Consider the following 21,202-nt stretch of genomic DNA (forward strand, 5'->3'; position numbering starts at 1 on the left):
TCCAAGTCCAACGAGCCGAAACACCAATCAGGAGATGCAGACTCCGATGACGAATCATAGGGCCATCCCCAGGAATTGAGGATAATCGGCGAAACTCAGAACAGGAGAGAGAGCACAACACAGGGCACTTCAATGTTGTTGGGGTTATTAGGAGCGAACAATTCGTAAGCGTTAACTTACTTTTGGATTCTTCAATAAATTCTGTAAATATGGGAATATTTACTGATTTATTAATTAATTAAGATATTCTTAGATATACGGGGCACCATTCCCCTTTTTCCGGGGAAAAATTGAATCCAAAACTCTTATCAGTCTTTCTTGAAGTTCGTAGAATCCTTGGAGCAGAGACTTCTCTTCGACACAACAAAGCTACTGGACACAAAAATCTGAATTTTATAACATTTAATTAACAATTTGTCAAATGAATAAACAGTGGAATAGATGAATAATAACCGTGTGATATGATTGAAGATGGATGTGTTTGCATGTGATGGAGGATGTATGAATGGGGTCCTTTGTTCTCACAAAGGAGTAGTGTGTATGTGTGTGTGTGTGTGTGTGTGTGTGTATGGATTCAAAATGGAGTCTTGAATACAAGATGGCTGACCCCTTTGTCTGGCTAAAGTGTGGGTGGCAACTTGCACTTTAACTTCCAAAGCACTTAGAATCAGTAGTAACTTAACCTTAAATCACTCAAAACATTTCAAAAGATCATGAAACAACACAAAAGATTAATCACAAATTAATATCTTTTAGTTTCAGCCTGGCCATGACAGAAACCATTTTAAGATACCAAACAATGATCAATAAGCAGTTTATTCTTCAAAATGACCCGACGGACGTGTTTGGGACGAAAGAGGAAAACACGAAGCTACTTTTTAAGCAATAGACGCGGTTTATTGCTTATTTGAGACTATAGAGGAAACGGGAGAAGAAAAGGAGAGAAAAAAATGAGTTTCCTGATCACCAAAGCAGCAAGGCGTCCCCCGCTGTTATGACTTGACGGTTCTCCGTTTTTCTCCGCAGTTTCCGGCGTCATCCGTCGGTTTGATGCTTTCTCCGTTGTTTGGCGTTCACGAGTGTTTCTCCACGGGCTGGACAGAGACAGCAAAGTTTCTTTCTGTGCTGAGTTATAACTTACAGCGTTTCTGAGAGCTGGATGGAGTTGTTGTTTCCCTCCTCAGTTCTGTGTCCTCAAACATCAGCTGGAGGGGAGCAGAAACGAGCAGATCTGATGGGCTTGCAGTTTAGTTTCCAGCAGTTCCGTGGCTCAACTTGGCACTTAGAGCTTCCGCGTGCTCAAGTTGTCGGAGCGTCGATAAGCGTGTCCTTACCGCCAGGTATCCTGGGCAAAAGAACGAGGTTTCTTTGTCTCATTCATGATTTATAGTCTTAGTTCGCGGGGAAAGCTCCACGGCTTCCCGCACATGCGCAGAACGTGTTTCTGGTACTAGGCGGTGACATCATCCCAATGCTTCCGTGTGCAAAGCATCATGGGAAATGAAGTTTCTTGGCGCTGATGTGGTTATTTGCTTTTCAGAGCAATTTAAGCACAGTCATTTTGGAGAAAATCACTGCATAGTAATTTCCTCATGAGGTCAGACCCTCAACATTCCCCCTTTTGGTTTCGGGGATCGCGCCCAAAGCTCGATCGTCGGAAGCACAGATGGGTTTGTTCCTCATGAACGTAGGTCGACTTGATTGTCGGAAGCACAGGTGGGTTTGTTCCTTAGGACGTTGGTCTCCTTGGACGCCTTTGTCTTTGGTCTTTGTCTTGGATCCTGGCGCCTTTGGTCTTTGATCCTGGTCAGGCACAAAGAGGATAGGAAACGGGATAGTCCCCAACGCGCATAACGAGAAGAAGCCACTCACGCAGGTGGTACGCAATGATGATGTCGTCCATGCGAGAGGTAGTAGTGTAGAAGGAGGAAGGTCGGTGGGCGGTTAACTCCACGAGTGGACACAAAGGCATCTCACCGCCGGCCATACAGTTCAGTTTATGGAGCACGCGGTGATGTACGAGGTCCATAGTTCGCAAACGCGCATTGACCTATGTGGTCCCAAGATTCCCCCCTTTTTTGGTCTAAAGGGTGGATCAGGACAGTCTTTGGGCTAAAACAAGGACCATAAAACTAAGAGGTACTACAATGTGCTGGTGCGTCAGACAGAGTCATTGACAGACTGAGCTGGGCCGGCACATAACCACTAGTTAATATGTGACCAAGTAAGAAACAAAAATACAGAAAACCCAAAAAAAAAAAAAACATATAACATCCAAGAAAATTCATAGCAACCTTGAGATCTCATAAAATACATTCTTAGGTCATACATTCAGTGTGTAGCTTATAAAGAATGTGACATAATGCAACACTCAGATAAAAATGTGAGGTAGACTAAAGTGAGAACTACTCGTAGGGTTACAGAATAACAAAGAAAATGTTGCTCACCCCCTTTAGACAGGTGTGGTACATTCACGCTTGGATTCTCCCCGAACGCGGTCACGAGGCACACCGTAGGTGAGCAAGTGCATCTTATCTTGGAGTTTATTAACACGCCTGTAGGCGGAATAAGCTATCACGGCCGTGATGAGCCATTCCATCCCCAGGGCGACCAATGTGCAGATTAAGGTGGTATAATCTGTGTCAATGTAGCGTCTTGGGTATCTATTCATGGGCGTCAAAGTAAGTTCACGCGGGTTTTGTGTGAACTTAGCAAATTTGGTTCCTTCAATCAGTAATTGTTGGTCAATTTCTAAATCGAAGGCAAAGTTATAACCCTGGAAAGCGTCCATGATCTCAATCTCTGAGTCATGCTGTTCGAGGTTGAGGTGATGGAGTGTCAGGTTTCTAGTTCAAAGTGGAAATGCCTACCGTCCTTTCAAATACCAATGTTCAGCATCGACCTAAACCTATAGATGTGAGGTGTCACAATTATGGGAACGTTTAACAGGAAACCGAGTTCTAATGTTCTGCATCAACGTGAATGGGAATTGCACTACCTAGGCTGTACGCTAGGTGGATTTGTGAAAGGTGCACAGTAGAGGGGTAGCAGCTGTCAAGCTATCTTTGAGCAGGTCCAGTGGTACCAAGTACGGGGAAATACGACTTTCAACCAAGCTGTCCAGCGTGGAACTTACTTCCCTGAGCAGGTCCTGCATCAAATCTCTCACCACTCTTGTGTACACAATATCCTGATGTATGGTTTCAGACAAAGTCTTGATTGCACGTAGAGATTCATTAATCAGAGCAGAATGTAGGTTGACAGTTACAAGAGTACCCTGTAAGGTTTTAGTAAGTACTTCCTGTTAGCGTTCTAGGAGGAGTTTCTCTTGGTTAGTGAAAATGACGGCGGGGGGGGGCTTGGTTCTTTGTCGGTTAGTACATGTTAGTGGGTTAAACGTGCACTTCCCCCCTTTTCCATTTCCATGCATAGAACTATGTCGAGACTACGTCTACCTCCTGCGGGGAGTCTGGTCTCTGTACCCGCGGGGATGGTTTGACGTAGGGTTTGATTTGGTTTGCATGCACCCATTTGTAGACAGGCTCCTGTCTCGCTTTGGTGATGCGTAACCTGTATGCAACTGGAGAGAGTTTTGCCACGATCTCAATTGGTCCTGACCAGCAGGGCAGGAACTTCTTAGCTTTGCGTGCCGGTTGGGCGAACCGAAAGTAGAATACTTTGTCACCCACCTCGTATTCGCGGCTGGTTGTCTTTTGGTCGTAGTAGGCTTTAGCGCCTTCTACGTTGGTCTCCAGTTTCTTCTGAGCGTGCGCGAACGTAGCTCTGAGGTGTGTTTTCAAGTCTGCCACATACTGATGAGCGGTATAGGCAGTGGCAACACTGACATCCTCTGGGTGATACAGGAGGTGCAGTGGTAGAGTCATCAGTCTGCCGGTCATCATCTCAAAGGGCGTAACCCCCGTGGATCTCTGGGGAGTGGACCGTATGGCCATCAGGACCAGAGGGAGCTTGACGTCCCAGTCCTTCCCCGTGGAGCAGACGCACTTTTTGAGCATGGAGACGACCGTGCGGTTCATCCGTTCGACCTGTCCGGATGACTGTGGGTGATAGGGGAGGTGGAATCTCACTTCCACTCCCAGAAGTTCAAACAGGGACGTCATTACACTGGATGTGAAATGAGTTCCCCGGTCAGAGTCAATGCAGAGTGGAAGTCCCCATCGACTGAAAACGTGGTTAATCAGCAGTACAGCGGTTGTGACGGCTGTATCGTTTGGCGCTGGAAGGCACTCAACCCACTTTGTGAAACTGCAAGTTACAGTTAGCATATATTTGTTTCCTCTTGCCGATTTGGGAACCGGTCCAACCCAGTCGATCTGCAGGTGGGACCAAGGGAAGGTTATTCCCCTGCGTTGCAGTGGTGCTCTAGCAAGCGGCTGGGAGGGTTGAAACTGGGCACAGATGAGGCAGCCTTGGACATAGCTGTGTACGTCCTTGGACATCGACGGCCAATATGCTACTTCTGTCAGTGACGCGAGGGTAGCTTTTGCTCCGCGGTGACCTCCAACCGGAGTGTCGTGGGCGTAGGCAAGCATGACTCCTCTGTGGTCAAGTGGAACAACCCAGCGCGGCGGGCTGTGATCGTCACGCATGTAAACTAACAAATCGTTTTGTAGTTTCAGGTGCGCGAGTTGACGATGCAGGGTTACCAAATCTCGGCTTGCGCCAGTAGGTGGTGACGGTTGTTTAGACATCGGGCCCTTTTGGAGAAGCTCGCGGATGAGCTTCAGGTCAGGATCTTGTTCCTGCATGGTGACTAGGTCCGCATCATGTGGTTGTCTGCCTAGAAACACGGGTACCCCAACGTTCTGAGGTTCGTCTGCCTGTTTAGCATGGCGACGAGTAATCGCGCAGACCTCGTGAACGGCCTTGGGTGGAAGCCACTCGTCTTTGAATTCCCAGCAGGTTCCCTGGTCAGCACCAAGCTTAGCAAGGCGGTCAGCTTCGTCATTACCATCTTTCTCTGGACCTATGGTCCTGGAGTGACCTTTGACCTTTTTCCAGTAGACCATTATGCCTTTCTCAGTGGTGAGCAGATCACACGCTAGGAATAACTCCGAGTGTTTCACGTCTCTGTTCCTGGCGTTTTTCATGTGGTTCTCCTTCCACATGGGGAAGTGAGAAATGAAGCTGTGTCTAGCGTAGTTTGAATCTGAGCAAAGGACGATTTGAGTGATGTCCAAGGCTGCCGCCTGCTGGAGGGTTATCAACACTGCAGCAATTTCGGCGTACTGACTAGACTTTTGGCCCAACCGGTAGTGATTTGGTTGCTTAGTGTCACAGTCAACCCAAACGACTCCAACCCCAGCACGGAGCTGGCCTTCGTGAAGGTAGGCGCATCCGTCAGTGTAAACTTTCGGAAGCCCTTGGCAAACATTCTCATCAAAGTAGCGATGATTGGATGCGGTTGGGTAGACTGCGGCAGGTGTGTCCAGGGGGCCCATGACGGAGTCAGAGTCACAGTGCTGGCAGCCTGCTAGCCCTTGTCCTAGCGCTAGCTTGGTGTTCTGACCATACTTGACCTCAATGTTGTATCCTTGGAGCACCATCATCCACGTCGCAATGCGGCTGTTTGACACTCTTCCTTCGCAAAGTCGCTGGCTGTTTAGGAAGGTGACGGGCTGATGACACGTTTCAATGATCACTTTCTGTCCACCGATGTAACTACGAAAGTGTTCGACAGCCCAGACTGTAGAGAGGAGGGCTCTCTCACAGTCTGAGAACTGGAGTTCCACCTTGCTCAGAGGCTTGCTGGCGTATGCCACAACTCTCATGTCCTGGTCGTGTTTCTGCTTCAAAGCAGCGCTCAGGCAGTGAGAGGAGAAAGTAGCCTCTATGTAGAACTCTTTATCCTTGTCTGGGTAAGCCAGACAGGGTGCGGACGCCAACTTCTGTTTTAGGAACTGGAAGGAGAGTTCTTGGGGTCTGTCCCACACGAAAGGTGTGTCGTTCCGAAGCAGCTCAGTGAGGGGCCTCGCTGTTTCAGCGTACTCCTCAATGAACTGTCTGGAGTAGTTGCAGACTCCGAGGAAGCTCCTGAGTTCAGTCAGATTAGCTGGGGCTTTGATGTCCTGAATGGCTCTAATGCGTCCCGCTTGGGGCTCGACTCCATTAGGGCCAACCAGCAGTCCAACATACTCCACTTTGGTTCGACACCACTGTCCCTTGAGAATCGCCAATTTAGCTCCGGCGTCAGCGAGCTGTTGCAGCACGTGACGGAGTTCGGCCAGGTGCTCCTCGAAGGTTCGACTCCTCATCAAGATGTCATCGACATATATGAGGTTCCCTCTGGAAGCAGCATCTGACATGGCTTTGTGGAGGAAGATGTTGAACTCGGCAGGTGAGTTAGAGTAGCCAAAGGGGCAGCGGTTCCAAGTATATTGGCGATTTCCAAAGGAGAAAGCTAGTTTATACTGGTCCGCCGGCTCAACCTTCATGGTCCAGAAGCCGTTGGCTACGTCAACCGTAGAGAAGAAACGAGCATCTCTGACTCTGGCTAGCTCTTGATCTAAATGGATCATAGGCCATCTGGAGAGAGGTACTTGTTTGTTCAGTGCACGATAGTCTATGGTGAGACGCCATTTCCCAGTCGGTTTCAGAACCGGCCAGATGGGAGAGTTGTAAGTGGAGTTACACTCTCTGATGATGTTTTTCTCCTTCAGCTGATCGAGGATCTCCTGGATCGACTCATAAGCAGCGAGGGGAATCTTGTACTGACGTACAAAAGTAGGAGGGGCATTCGGGTTCGTTGGAATGCGAACCGTGTGCAGGTTTGTGAGTCCACAGTCCAGGGAGTCCCTGGATAAGACGGACTGAAACTCATAGAACAGGCTTCTAAGCTCTGCTCTCTGCTCCTCTGACTCCAGCGCATCCGCTTTGTCAAGCTGCTGGCTGACTTCGGCCTCGAAGCCGTCATAAGGTTCAGAGGAGGAGGGTCTCTGGTGTTCCGGGCTTTCAACCGGTGACTCAGAGGGTTGAGTATTTATTGCAAAAACCGTTAGACACTGACCGCCGTCAGTATCTAAGGTTGCACTGCAAATGGGTTCCTCAGGAAGGGCTTCATGCCGCTTGATGGTAATCATTTGTGAAGGGAAAGTACTGAATGTGTCTACACCAACCTGTCTGTCGTTCAAGAACAACGGAAGTTGTCCGATCACGGGGACTGAAAGTTCGAAGTCATGGAATGAGCTATCTATCAGCATGCCCAAGGGCTTTCCTGCCGGCATGTGGATAGGACTCCGGGTCGGATTTTCGACCAACAAGTACGCAGAACGATTGTTCAGCTCCAAGAGTGGCGTGCCACAGACGGCTAAGTTGAGCTCCAAGAAGTGTGGTGATGGCTGGAAGAAGGCCTGTGTGCCTGGCAGCTTCTGATGCTTCATCAGAGTCAGACGAACAGGCACTCCTTTGACCAGTGGGGGCAGAACCGTGCTGGCCTCAACCACTGCACGGCAGGCCTGTGGAATGGTCTGACCGGACAGCAAGTATTCAGGGCCTTCTGAGCCAGGCTCAGAGGATGGTGTGGCCCGGGCCCAAAGGACTTGATTGCAAGTGTCCAGCTGGGCACCGAGTCGAACCAGCAGATCTGCTCCAATGAGTGCAGGTGGATCAAGCTGTGGTATGATGCTGAATGTATGTGTGAGCTGTCTTGCTCCAAGTTGGATAGTCAGAGAGCAGACCTCTGGCGCTTTCAGGAGCCTCTGCGGCCAAGTAGGTGACAAGAGCCGATGGCTACGTGTCACACTGACCAGAAGGGGGTCCTTCTGACGCAGGTGTTCAAACGTCTGCTGGCTGATGGCTGACTTTTCAGACCAAAGAGCAAGGCGAGCATCTGAGATGTGGGTGCAGTTGATGGTAAGACCACCAACTATGTGTGGTGCATATGGCTGCAGGCTGACGTTCTTCAGCGAGCAGAGGAAAGATGAATGTGCGCGGAGCGGAGTTCCAGGAGCGGTTTCGTGCCTTTGCAGGCGGTCATCGTCTGTGGGAGCCATAGGGAGGGGCATGACCTTGGAACAAGGGTTTTGCTGCTCACTTATGCTGACTTCAAGAATGGAGGATGGTCGGCTGCTATCCGGGTTCCAGGGCTTAGGTGTGTCCACCTGGGCCCACAGTTGACCCTTCTGGCAGTCGATGAGGGGAGCTAGACGTTCAAGCAGGTCCTGACCAATGAGAAGTGGTTCAGTGTCTAGCTGGCAGACATAAAACGGGTGAACCAGAGTCATGTCTTGGAAGGTGATGTCCAGCCACGCCCGGTGAGTGATACACTCCCGGGTCTGGGTGTAGCTGGTGATTTTCAGGTCACAGGGTTCTACCTGGACTGGTTTCCCGAGCGACCGCATGGTGTCAGACAAGCGATGGAACAGTGTGGAGCACATCAGGGTGATTTCTGAGCCAGTATCCAGCAGAGCATCAACCTGTATGCATCCACCTACGTTGGTGCTACAGTACAAACGGCGAGCATGATCATGGTTTGTTAAGTCACCAAGGAACTTCAGAAATTTAGTATCAGGTTTCTCTGGGGGGTAGATTTCAGGAGACTCCTGTGATCTACCAGTAGTGTTTCCCCAGCTGATCAGGTAGGTTCTGGCCACGCTGGGAGGTTGAGCCACGCCTAGTCATGCTGACGTTGGCTCTGGGTCTGGCTTCTTAGAAGCAGACTTTGGTGCAGGGGTCTCATCTGCAGATCTCAGCTGTTCCTTCTGTTTAGCTAGGAACTGCTGAAACATCTCCTGGAGGTCGGCTTTGGTCAAGTACTCACCTGCGGACTTGTGTTCGGGACCTACCTGTGGGCGGCGCTCCTTAAACCTTCCACTGTTCCGACCTGCCTGCCGTTGGTTTTGGTTGGGCCACTTCCTGTCTGATTGTCCAGACCTAGGCGGCCAATCAGCACCCCCCTTCCCCTGTTGAGGAGATTGGGACTGCTCTCGCGGTTTAACAGGTCTAGGTTTAGCAGATTTTGGCTTAGTGGGTGGAGCTTCTGTGCCTTCAAGCTCCAAACGCGGCTCGGCGTCGGGAGCTAGGTGCATGACGCGGTGATGTGCGTCAGGCTTTTGGGGCTTTCCGCCGGCTTCCCAAGCCTGTTGAGCGTATCTCCTAATCTCCTGAGTTGTCAGTTTTTTCATCCGACAATACATTGAGACTTCGGAGCGAACACACTCGTGCAGGTTGTGAATGAACAGGGATCTGAAGGCAGGGTCTTCCTCGAGCCCAGGGCCGTTTCGACCTTGGAAATAAGCACTTTTGAGTCGGCGATAATACTCTCTGGGGGGTTCGTTCCTCCCGTGTTTGATGGAGAAGGCCCCCATTGTAGCTGACGCGGAGTCTGCATACGTGGCGTATTCATCTCTCAACGCTCGGCAGAGCGAGGAGTACCGATCTCGAATGTCAGGTGGTAGAGTTTCCATGAAACCATGCACCGTTCTAGATGTGGTTTTCCAAATTAGCTTGAGCTTTTCCCTTGAAGAGGGTGCTGGAAGATCAAGCAGACAACGTTCTATCTCCCTGAGATAATCGTCAACATTGGATTCATTGGTGTTAGGATCAAAGCGTTCTATGTCTTTAGCTAGCGATTCAATTTGACGTACACGGAGCCCTGACTCACGGTACGGCGCGTCATCCTCTGACTCTGACCCACGGTCTGTCTCAGAGGGCGCTGGATATCGCTGGTGTGCTCTGGGCTCCCAATGTTGACTCCTGGGGCCCAAATCGGGGTCCGGCATGTTGTGGCGGGCTGCTGGCACGTCACGTGGGTGTCCTGGGAGATCCTCCTCCCGGGGCACGTCTGCGTAGTGCAGCCTGCGTCTTTCAACTGGGGCATCTGCGTAATACGTTTTGTCCGGGTACGGACTGGCGTATGATGCTTTGTCCTGCAGCTGGTTATCGGCATGCCGAATACCGGAGTAGCTAGGATGGGTGGATGGTGGAGGTGCAGGTTGGGCTTGTGCATAACCCCAGCCGGCACCTTGCACCCTTCGTGGACTGGGGGAGCGGTCTAAATAGAGGTGCCGCTCAGCTGGTCGACTTCTCACTGATTGAGAAGGCCGTGAAGATGAGGGTGGTGGTCCAACCTGGGGTTCGAGGGCGAATTGCCCTCGGCCCCTAGGTGGTCCTGAATGCCCTATAGTGTGTGTAGGGAATGGGGCCGAAGGTTGGAACAGATGAGCTTCATCTCTCCCCTGCGGCGTGCGTCTGTCCAGAGAGTCCCACACCACATACTGTTGATTATCGTATGGAGACGTATCAGGAGGTAGCCTACCTTTACGGCGGGACGGCGGTCCCTCGCTACCTTGGGTGGAGGAAACCAATTGGTCTTTGGCGATCGTCCTGGGCGGACCCTGGTTGGCTTTGCCGGCTTGCTTTCGTACCGGTGTGGGAGAGCACTCTGGCTCAGCCTCAGAGTCACGGTGTTCCCCCCCTTCCCACTGTCTGTTGTCATCAGCAGAAGGGGGCGGGGTCTTCTCCCCATCTTCCCCAGAATCGGTGCTGGCTTCCTCCTCGTCATCCTTCTGCCTTCCATTTTGCTGCCTTTCAGCTAGCATGCTCTGGAGCTTCATGATCTCTCGATCATGTTGGAGTTCTCTCTGATAGAGGATCAGGGCTAACTTAGCTAAGTGAACCTGGATTGGTTTTGTACCATCCGGGTTTTCTATTTGATCAATTACAGCTTCCAGCTCGTCGCTACGCTGTTCTTCAGTGAAATCCCTAGAAGGGTAGTCGGGTTCTCGAGCAACCGCGACCAGTTTGGACAATATTTGTCCAGAAAGTAGGCCAGGTTCATAGTCGTGAGCCGCAGCGCCACCTGGTTGCCGGGAGTTGGTCAGTTCACTACTCTGTCCCTCCATTTTAACAACCGAACCAAAAATAGCCTAGTAGAGCTTCTGCAGATAGCTCAAAGCTGCACCTTTTGGCAGCAACTGCTAGTTTTGTAGCAGAAAAACACTAAATTAACCTTTGTGCGCACAGGTTTTAGCGTTTTAAAATTGCACGGACTGCCGTGACTGATGCTTAAAATACTATTCCTTTCAGTATTTTAGCAAAAGCTGGTGCGTTGCCGTAGCAACGTCTTACAACACTTGCAGTGTTAAATATGCTAGTTATTCCTTCAGAATATTAGCAAACAAGGTGTTATCAGTCTTTGAGTGAAGGTTTCAGTTAGTTACAATAGCCACTGTGAGTTAAAGTCGCTAAATTAGCAGTTAATTTTAGCCTAAAAGGGTTAGTCAGAATTACTTACACGCTGCACCTTTAATGAGGAACTGAATTTTAACCTAAAAGGTTAGCCAGAATTAATTACACGTTGCACCTTTAAGGAAAAACTGAATTTTAACCTAAAAGGTTAGCCAGAATTAATTACACGTTGCACCTTTAAGGAAAAACTGAATTTTTTAACCTAAAAGGTCAACCAGAATTAATTTACACGATGCACCTTTAAGGAAAAACTGAATTTTAACCTAAAAGGTCAACCAGAATTAATTTACACGTTGCACCTTTAAAGAAGCACTGAGTAACTGGTGAGAGTTCGATGCAGCTTCCTGCTCAGCGAAATCAGCACCACTCTGTTGCTGGTTCAAGGCTGAACAACGGATTATTTTTAATTCAAGCTCTTTGGATTTATTTGTTTGTTTGTGCCGGATAGAAATCTCTGTGTATCCAAGCCTCACACGGGGCACCAATAAAATGTTGGGGTTATTAGGAGCGAACAATTCGTAAGCGTTAACTTACTTTTGGATTCTTCAATAAATTCTGTAAATATGGGAATATTTACTGATTTATTAATTAATTAAGATATTCTTAGATATACGGGGCACCATTCCCCTTTTTCCGGGGAAAAATTGAATCCAAAACTCTTATCAGTCTTTCTTGAAGTTCGTAGAATCCTTGGAGCAGAGACTTCTCTTCGACACAACAAAGCTACTGGACACAAAAATCTGAATTTTATAACATTTAATTAACAATTTGTCAAATGAATAAACAGTGGAATAGATGAATAATAACCGTGTGATATGATTGAAGATGGATGTGTTTGCATGTGATGGAGGATGTATGAATGGGGTCCTTTGTTCTCACAAAGGAGTAGTGTGTATGTGTGTGTGTGTGTGTGTGTGTGTGTATGGATTCAAAATGGAGTCTTGAATACAAGATGGCTGACCCCTTTGTCTGGCTAAAGTGTGGGTGGCAACTTGCACTTTAACTTCCAAAGCACTTAGAATCAGTAGTAACTTAACCTTAAATCACTCAAAACATTTCAAAAGATCATGAAACAACACAAAAGATTAATCACAAATTAATATCTTTTAGTTTCAGCCTGGCCATGACAGAAACCATTTTAAGATACCAAACAATGATCAATAAGCAGTTTATTCTTCAAAATGACCCGACGGACGTGTTTGGGACGAAAGAGGAAAACACGAAGCTACTTTTTAAGCAATAGACGCGGTTTATTGCTTATTTGAGACTATAGAGGAAACGGGAGAAGAAAAGGAGAGAAAAAAATGAGTTTCCTGATCACCAAAGCAGCAAGGCGTCCCCCGCTGTTATGACTTGACGGTTCTCCGTTTTTCTCCGCAGTTTCCGGCGTCATCCGTCGGTTTGATGCTTTCTCCGTTGTTTGGCGTTCACGAGTGTTTCTCCACGGGCTGGACAGAGACAGCAAAGTTTCTTTCTGTGCTGAGTTATAACTTACAGCGTTTCTGAGAGCTGGATGGAGTTGTTGTTTCCCTCCTCAGTTCTGTGTCCTCAAACATCAGCTGGAGGGGAGCAGAAACGAGCAGATCTGATGGGCTTGCAGTTTAGTTTCCAGCAGTTCCGTGGCTCAACTTGGCACTTAGAGCTTCCGCGTGCTCAAGTTGTCGGAGCGTCGATAAGCGTGTCCTTACCGCCAGGTATCCTGGGCAAAAGAACGAGGTTTCTTTGTCTCATTCATGATTTATAGTCTTAGTTCGCGGGGAAAGCTCCACGGCTTCCCGCACATGCGCAGAACGTGTTTCTGGTACTAGGCGGTGACATCATCCCAATGCTTCCGTGTGCAAAGCATCATGGGAAATGAAGTTTCTTGGCGCTGATGTGGTTATTTGCTTTTCAGAGCAATTTAAGCACAGTCATTTTGGAGAAAATCACTGCATAGTAATTTCCTCATGAGGTCAGACCCTCAACAATGTAGAAAAAACAAATGGTGTCTAATGTAAATCAACAAATAAAAAGAAGCCTGTCAATATGTGTACCTGTATGTGCTATGTGTAGCAAATTATGTGAATAGAGCCCAAGTGAAGAAATGGATGCAATACACTACGTGTACTGGAAAAAGTGGTGTAAATGAATAAAACAATAAAACCCTATACTATATGTATGGGAGAAATAGAATCACGTCACTAAGCAAAAATGTTCCAAAATGAAGGGCAAAAATGGTTGTAGCCTATAATGGGAAATTAACAAATTTAATCATAAAGTTTTCAAAACTTAATCAACTGCAAATAACTTTATAAAAGTAGATATATGAGTGTCAAAGAGCACTAAAATGTAAATCAGCGAAGTTAGTAATCAACCTACATGTGAATGTACCCCATAAGGAATTCAGATTAGTGAAAAATAAAACAAATTTGGATAACACAACAGTATGTGAAATTAAACCGTTTTACGGTTTACTTACTGATTACCTGACTTCAGGAACCCACAGCATGACCATCTCAAATCACCCAAGTCTGCACGTCCCGTATAAACAGGAAAGACAACCATGCACACACACAAACATAGACAAACTTGTGTAACTCGAAATAGAGAACTATGGAACTGACGAGGCACGAAATCACCCCCCTTTCGAAGTCGGTAAGTTGTTGGTGGTAGCATTGTCCAAATTAGTGGAACCCTTGTGCGGTTTGATTTGGTCCCTGTGGACCCATTTATAGATGGGCTCCTTGTATGTTTGGGTAATCTTGATCTGATACACGACTGGAGAGAGCTTAGCAGTTATCAGGTATGGGCCTGACCACTTTGGCAAAAGTTTCTTAGCCAGCTTCCCAGAGGTGTTCTTTGTGTTATCGGTTTTAGGAGCGAAGATGTAGAACCAGGCCTCATCACCTATGTTGAGTTCAGAATTTGAGGCCTTCTGATCATAATAAGCCTTCCTGCCCTCAGTTGATTTCTCCAGATTTGTCTGTGCAAACAAAAACGCTGCAGGCAGATGGTTCTTCAGGTCCTGCAAATATGTTCGCTCGTGTAAGCCGGGTCGGGCTCGGACTGAACTGGCTGGTACAGCAGGTGAAGCGGCAGGGCCATCTGTCTACCCGTCATCATTTCAAACGGGGATAGACCTGTAGACTCATGGGTGGCCCGTATGGCCATGAGGACCAACGGAAGCTTCACATCCCAGTCTCGGTGATTAGAGGATACGTACTTCCTCAACATGCTGATAACCGTCCGGTTCATCCTTTTGACCTGGCCAGAAGACTGGGGGCGATGGCTAATGTGGAAATTGGCCTTCACACCCAACAGTCGCCAAAGATGTTCCATCACTTCAGAGGTGAAGTGAGTTCCCCTGTCCGAGTCAACCCGAGTGGGAAGACCGAACCGGGCGAAGATGTGATTCATCAAGAGAATAGCTGTTGTTTGTGCCGTGTCATTAGGTGCTGGTAGACACTCAACCCAATTGTTGAATGCACAGGTCATGGTCAAGATGTATTTATTACCCCTGCTGGACCTGGTCATAGGCCCCACCCAATCGAATTGCAAGCCCGACCACGGTGTGGACGGTCCCTTTCTCTGTAGGGGAGCTCTGTGTGCGGGGTTGGATGGCTGAAACTGACAACAAACCAAACAACGCTGGACGTAGTCTGAGACGTCGCGACGCATCCCCGGCCAATAAGCAACCTGGCTCAGGGCACCGAACGTGGCCTTGACACCTTTGTGTCTGGCGGAGGGAGAGTCATAAGCTTGCGTGATCATGCCCCCCCTTAGTTACTGTGGCGCCATGAGGACAGGCGGCAAAGGAGGCTTGGAGGTGTGCATCAGCAACCCTTCAACCATTCTCAGCGTTACACGAACACGAAAGAGAGCATAGAGCTCAAGAACGGAGTCAAGCTCGATGGAAGAAGGCAGACGAGTTGTAGAATCAGAAAGGTACAGGATCATCCTGCTTATAGCAGGGTCCTGGGACTGAAGACTGACAAGATCGTTACCAGAAAAGACAGGTTGAACGGACACAACACCCTTGGATGGTTTGGAGGTGGACGCGTTAGCGGCCTGAGCTCGAGTCATGACACACATACAGGTGGGTCAGACTGAGAAGACACATCCTCAGGGAGCCACAAGGGATTGAAGACCCATGGGGTACCATCGGCCGCACCTTGTTTGGCAAGAGAGTCTGCAAGGTCGTTCAGATCCTTGTCAGTTCTGGGTGCATGAGAATGTCCTTTGACTTTACGCCAATAGATGTGCATGTGATGTGACATCGCTAGGGTGTCACAAGCCATGAAAAGGTCCTGATGTTTAACAGGCTTCCAATTTGAGGTCAGGAACCCGTTACTCTTCCAAGAAGGTAGATGACAAATGAAACTGAGGCGTACGTAGTCCAAGTCGGTGCAAATCACCAGCTCACGGACTCCACAGTCCACAGCAAGTTGTAATACTATCAAGATCCTATCCACTTCTACAAACTGTGAGGTCTTAGGACCCAACCAGTAACACCGGGAGTCCTTCTGGTCAGTGTTCAACCAGACGACTCCCACGCCTGACCTAGGCGCATCACCATGTTGAAAAGAACTGCCATCGACGTACACGGTCGGCAAGTCCATACAGAGAGACTGGTCGAAGTAGCAGCGGTTGGGGTTTAGAACAGTCTGAGGAGGGCTAGCTGGCAGGACTGACGTGATGGCGTCGTCTGAAGAGTGTTGGCACGCAGCCAAACCCATGCCAAGAGGGCTATGGCAGTTCTGGGCGTAGCGTACTTCAATGTCGAAGCTTTGAAGAGCCAGCAGCCATGACGCGATTCACGCGTTGGTCACCACACCATCTCTGAAGCGCTGACTGTTAAGGAAGGTCACTGGCTGATGCTGAGTTTCAATGATGATTTTCTGTCCACCGATGTAGCTAGAAAAGTGTTTAACCGCCCACATGGTGGAAAGCAAAGCTTTTTCACAGCCAGAGTACTTTAACTCAGACAAGAGCTTACTAGCATAGGCTACGACACGCCTGTCGCAGTCATATACTTGGTAGAGACAGGCACTCAAACAGTGAGATGACAAACCTACCTCAAGGTGGAACTCCTTGTCACAGTCGGGGAGCGCCAAGCACGGAGCTGAGCATAACGCGGCCTTCAGGTCATCCATGGCCTGTTGCTGCTGCTCAGTCCACTCGAAAGGCACACCCTTCTTCAGTAGGTTAGTCAGAGTTCTCTCTATCTCAGCGTAGTGTTCTACGAACTGGCGTGAGTAGTTGCACACCCCTAGAAAACTCTGAAGTTCGGAGACATTCGTAGGAGGTGTAATGGTGGCCACACCTTGAATTCTGCCAAGTTGAGGCTGCACTCCCTGTGGTCCCACAAGGAGGCCAACAAACTGAACCTTTGAAGCGCTCTGCTACTGCGGAGCTCATCACCTGTGCTTAGGGATGGGTACCGAATTCGGTACTTTTTAAGGTACCGACAGAATTCCATAGTACCGACCAAGCACCGATTCACGTCATTTCAAACGGTGCCTCGTTTCGGTACCCGTCCATCATAACGAGAACTTGCCAAGACAGCTGCGCATGCGCAAGAGCGTTAACCAGCTGTAAACAGAGCAGCATGGTAGAAAGAACGCAGGCTAAAGCTTGGGTCCACTTCACTAAATGTGACAGGTAACTGGGTGAGACATCCTCATCTTAATCTGCTCCGGTAGGTAAATATAATTAGCTTGATATGTTAGCTTCCGTTTCGCTAATGGTGCGTTCACTTTCTCCTCGGAACTCCGAATTCCCGACTAGAAGAACATGAACGAGCTCTAAATTTTGGCTTCACTTTACTAAATGTGACGGGTGAAGACGAAACCAGTGACAACGATCTAAGTGTGAGGCATCATCGTTTTAATCTGCTCCAGCAGCTAAATAAACTGTTTAAGATAACGTTAGCTTGTTATGTTAGCTTCCATTGCTACCATTGTTATCAGCTAATGGTGCGTTCGCTTTCTCCTTGGGAATTCTAACTTCCCAGTAGGAAAAATCAAATGAAAAAAGACGGCAAAAGGAATGAAGATACACAGTAAATTTAGTTCACAGTAAAGATGTTTGCTTCAGTTTAATTATCAGCTTATAAAACTACAAGGTCGATGTTAAAATACAAACAGTTGAATGTTATTTATCGTGATATATATCAAATATTGTTATATATTGAGAAAAATATATATTTAATTATAAAAGAGAATTAAAATAATAAACACTCAAAAGTGTCGAAAATTGGTACAGTTAAGTACCGGTATCGATTCGTAGGTACCGGGAATTAGTACCGGATCGATTCAAATGTCAAAGGTACCCATCCCTACCTGTGCTGCGGTGATTTCACCTCACTGACGCAGCATCGAAACGCGCTCTCCGCTTTGCGGTCAGGAGATCCCTTTGATCTGCTCAAAAGTAACTGATGAGGTGAAAAAGTAAGAATCCAGGCAGCAGTTTTTCTGGAGAGTTTGGAGGAGATGCAGGAAGATGAGAGACAGACAGGACAGGAAATAGTTAAATAAAAACAAGAAAATAAAACAAAGTGTTGAAAAGTAAAATGTAGGTAGATTTGTCTCCACTACACATTTTTACCTGTATAAAACAATAAGTTAAACACATGTAATATTTATACATCTGATAAAATTCAGATCACCTTCATAACTCAGTCACACACACCCAGGGCCGTCTCAAGGTAATTTGGGGGCCAAGGCAAAACAGTGTAGTTGGAAAAAAGTGTAAGAGCAGCCAGGCTAATGATCAGATAAATTGCGATTAATCACAATTAATTACAGAAAATTGTGCAATTAATTAGTTAATTTTTTTAATCGACTGACAGCCCTAGTTTATACATTGGTGAGTTTGTATGTAAACTCTCTTTAAAGTGAATGTCGCTTATTGATAACAGGCCATATTGTGTTGGTTATTGCCACCCAGCCACTCGTGCATGCGCACAAAAATGAAAAAAAGATGTAAGCATAACTTTCTTTTTTATGTTTTTTTTTCTCTGTCAGTTTCAAAAGGGGACAGCTATGTACAAAATACCCTACAATCAGCAGACAAAAGCATGTTGTAGTTTTCATAAATAGAAAGTGAAAACATTAGCCCCCCATGCTTTTTTCCAAATCGCACACAGGTTGTTGAAAAAAGACAGCTTTGGTGGTCAAAAGTAGCATGCCAGAAAGTCAAAGCCATGTGTGACCTACTTTTTATGTAAGTTAGAAAGTTTCAAAAGGTGAGAGAAAATTTTAATTTTTAAGCTAGTCTTCCAACCCACTTCAGCATCTGCAATATTTAAACGCTAGTCACAGCAACACAGCTGTAGGGCCACAGTGAGCCGGGCCTCTGTTAGCACCAGCTATCTGTTAGCTTCAGCTAGCAATAGCCTTGTTGAAAGAGAGAAAAACCAGCACTCACCACTTAGGTTCCAGGATAAACTGGCAAGATCCAGACTATGAGTGAATGTCAGGCCCACAGCTTGTGGTCCGATCCGGTCCTTTTTTTTATTGTTCGTCTGCAACCCTTCTACAAGCAGCTTGTCGTTGCCTCACACTCATTCTTGACTTACTGCTTCAGGCAGAACTTTTTTTTCAGAACTTTATTGAACAAGCAGTATACAAAATCACAAACTGTGTAAAAAATTAAACAAAGAACATGTGTTGGGGTGCAAAGTCACCAAATAACTTATTCAATTCAAGTTTATTTATAAAGCGCCAAATCAAGACAAGAGTCGTCTCAAGGACCTTCACATAATAAACATTCCAATACAGGTCAGTTCATTAAGCCAACCAGTAAAACGTTTCCTACATAAGGAACCCAGCAGGTTACATCGAGTATACCGCGCATCTGGAAAGTTTTCTTAGCGCTTCACTTTTTCCACTCTTTTGTTTATGTTACAGCCTCATTCCAAAATGGATTTAATTCATTGTGCCCAAAAAATTCAACACACAACACCCCATAATGATAATGTGAAAAAAAGGATCTTTGAAGTTGTTGCAAATATATTTAAAAAAAAAAAAACGTGAGAAATCACATGAACATAAGTTGCAGAAAGAAATAGTTTCACATTCATGTACATCACAGAAAATAGTAAAGTAGTCCCATTTCCAGAAGGGAACATGCAGAAAGGCAGCAGTCTGGTCTAAATCATGTAAAAGTGAGTCTTCCTGCTGCTGGCCAAAGTCAGCCATCCTGCATGAGAGTTGAAAGAAGAGCTTCTTACTATCAGGTCTTTGAGCCACAATCCTTGCTTGTTTGCAGGAGCTAAATACTTATTTTCTGCAACGTTATACAAATGGATTCTTTAAAAATTGTACAATGTGATTTCCTGGATGTTTTTTTTACATTCTCTCTCACAGATCATCCTTACTCTCCTCACAGGTATGACGATACCGGAGGAGGACTCAGAGGCAGGTCAAACAGGGAAATACTGCCTGGTGGCAATCGGGAGGCTGCAAGTAAGCATGCAGTGTGTGTGTGTGTGTATGTGTGGGGGGGGCATAGTAGCGTGTGTGTGTGTGTGTGTGGGGTGGGGGGGGCATAGTAGTGCGTGCGTGTGTGTGGTGGGGGGGCATAGTAGCTGTGTGTGTGGGGGGTGGGGCATGGTAGCGTGTTTGTGTGTGTGGGGGCATAGTAGTGCATGTGTGTGTATGTGTGTGTGTGTGTGTGTGTGTGTGTGTGTGTGTGTGTGTGTGTGTGTGTGTGTGTGCGTGTGTGTGTGTGTGTGTGTGTGTGTGTGTGTGTGTGTGTGTGTGTGTGTGTGTGTGTGTCTGACCATGCCCTGTCACCTGCTCTGCTCTGCCTCAGGTAACCAGCTCCCCCGTTTCTATGGACATGAACGGACTTTCGGTTCCCACCGAGTTTCTGTCGCGTCACAACTCGGATGGAGTCATCACGTTCGTTGATCCACGCTGCATCAATGTCATCGGTTATCAGCCTCAGGTAAGCTCCGAATCCCACGGCTTGGCAGCAGATCGTTATTAGGTGGTGGACTGACTAATGAAGATTAGTTGGAGACGATATATTGTAAATGTTCAGTTGGAATCTAGTAGCTGCCGCTTCCCTCTGAAAAGTTTTTTTCTACTATCTATCAAAAATCATTATAACCCTCCTTCCATATCAGTCTTTGAGCTATTTACTTTAAGAGGTTTCAAAGATTTACATTCACCAAAATGGTGGATCTGTGACCTGTGTGGACCAGCGTTTTATGGTGTAAGACAGGGGTGTCAAACTCAAACTCACACGGGGCCGAAATGAAACTCTGGGACGGAGTCGAGGGCCAAACTTAATATTTTTTGAAAAAGTGACGGCAAATTTGCACATTTTCTTCATCAACATTATGCAATTTTGAACCTTTAAATTTGGAAACAAACTTATTTCTGCATTAACACTGAATGTGGAATAACCAAATTACACACGAGCAAGTCAGCTTTAAATAAAACGCATCAGTGGTATTCATTACTTGTGGTATAATCAGCATTTTATAAATCTGTTCAGGATTTATGTTTTCTTGTTTATTCATTTTTCTTATTTTTATTCTCCTTTTTTTCTCCTGTAATACGTGTCATCGCTGCTGTGACGTCTAGCTTTCCCCACTGAGGAACAATAAAGGGATTTTCTATTCTATTCATCTATCTGCAGCCTTTCCACTTCCTGTTTACTGTAGGTTAAATCTTTTCTCACGCGCCAACAACAAAATAAAAATATCATTTTATCTTAAATTAAAATGCAACATCTCACCTGTTAACTTTCATGTTTTGGAGCAGAAAAAGAGCATAAAACCAACATATTTAAAGCTCAGTTTGCTCCACTGGTTTACTGTGATGCTCACCTGTTCCAGCCAGATACCTGCATCATGGGGTTGATCTGAGCTGAGGAGGAGACTCCTGTTGTTTTGTTCATCTTCATCATAATAATGACAACATTAGATGACAACAGGTGCTCACATAGGTTTGTGCTGATGAACATGTCTGAGCAGCTTGACCACGTTGTTGTGTGTCGGGGA

At 46.9% G+C, this 21,202-nt stretch overlaps 1 protein-coding gene across 3 annotated transcripts in view; it reads left to right on the forward strand.

The window, feature by feature from the left end:
• Positions 1 to 21,202, forward strand: part of arnt2 (aryl-hydrocarbon receptor nuclear translocator 2) — a 144,603-nt gene that overhangs the window by 84,688 nt on the left and 38,713 nt on the right. For all 3 annotated transcript variants that reach the window (XM_070554614.1, XM_070554615.1, XM_070554616.1), the window contains 2 exons: positions 19,579 to 19,655; positions 20,005 to 20,139. In XM_070554614.1, coding sequence (XP_070410715.1) covers positions 19,579 to 19,655; positions 20,005 to 20,139 — 212 coding nt within the window. The remainder of the gene's footprint in view (positions 1 to 19,578; positions 19,656 to 20,004; positions 20,140 to 21,202) is intronic.

The sequence above is a fragment of the Nothobranchius furzeri genome, chromosome 9, assembly GCF_043380555.1.
Source record: "Nothobranchius furzeri strain GRZ-AD chromosome 9, NfurGRZ-RIMD1, whole genome shotgun sequence".
Classification (NCBI taxonomy): Eukaryota; Metazoa; Chordata; class Actinopteri; order Cyprinodontiformes; family Nothobranchiidae; genus Nothobranchius; species Nothobranchius furzeri.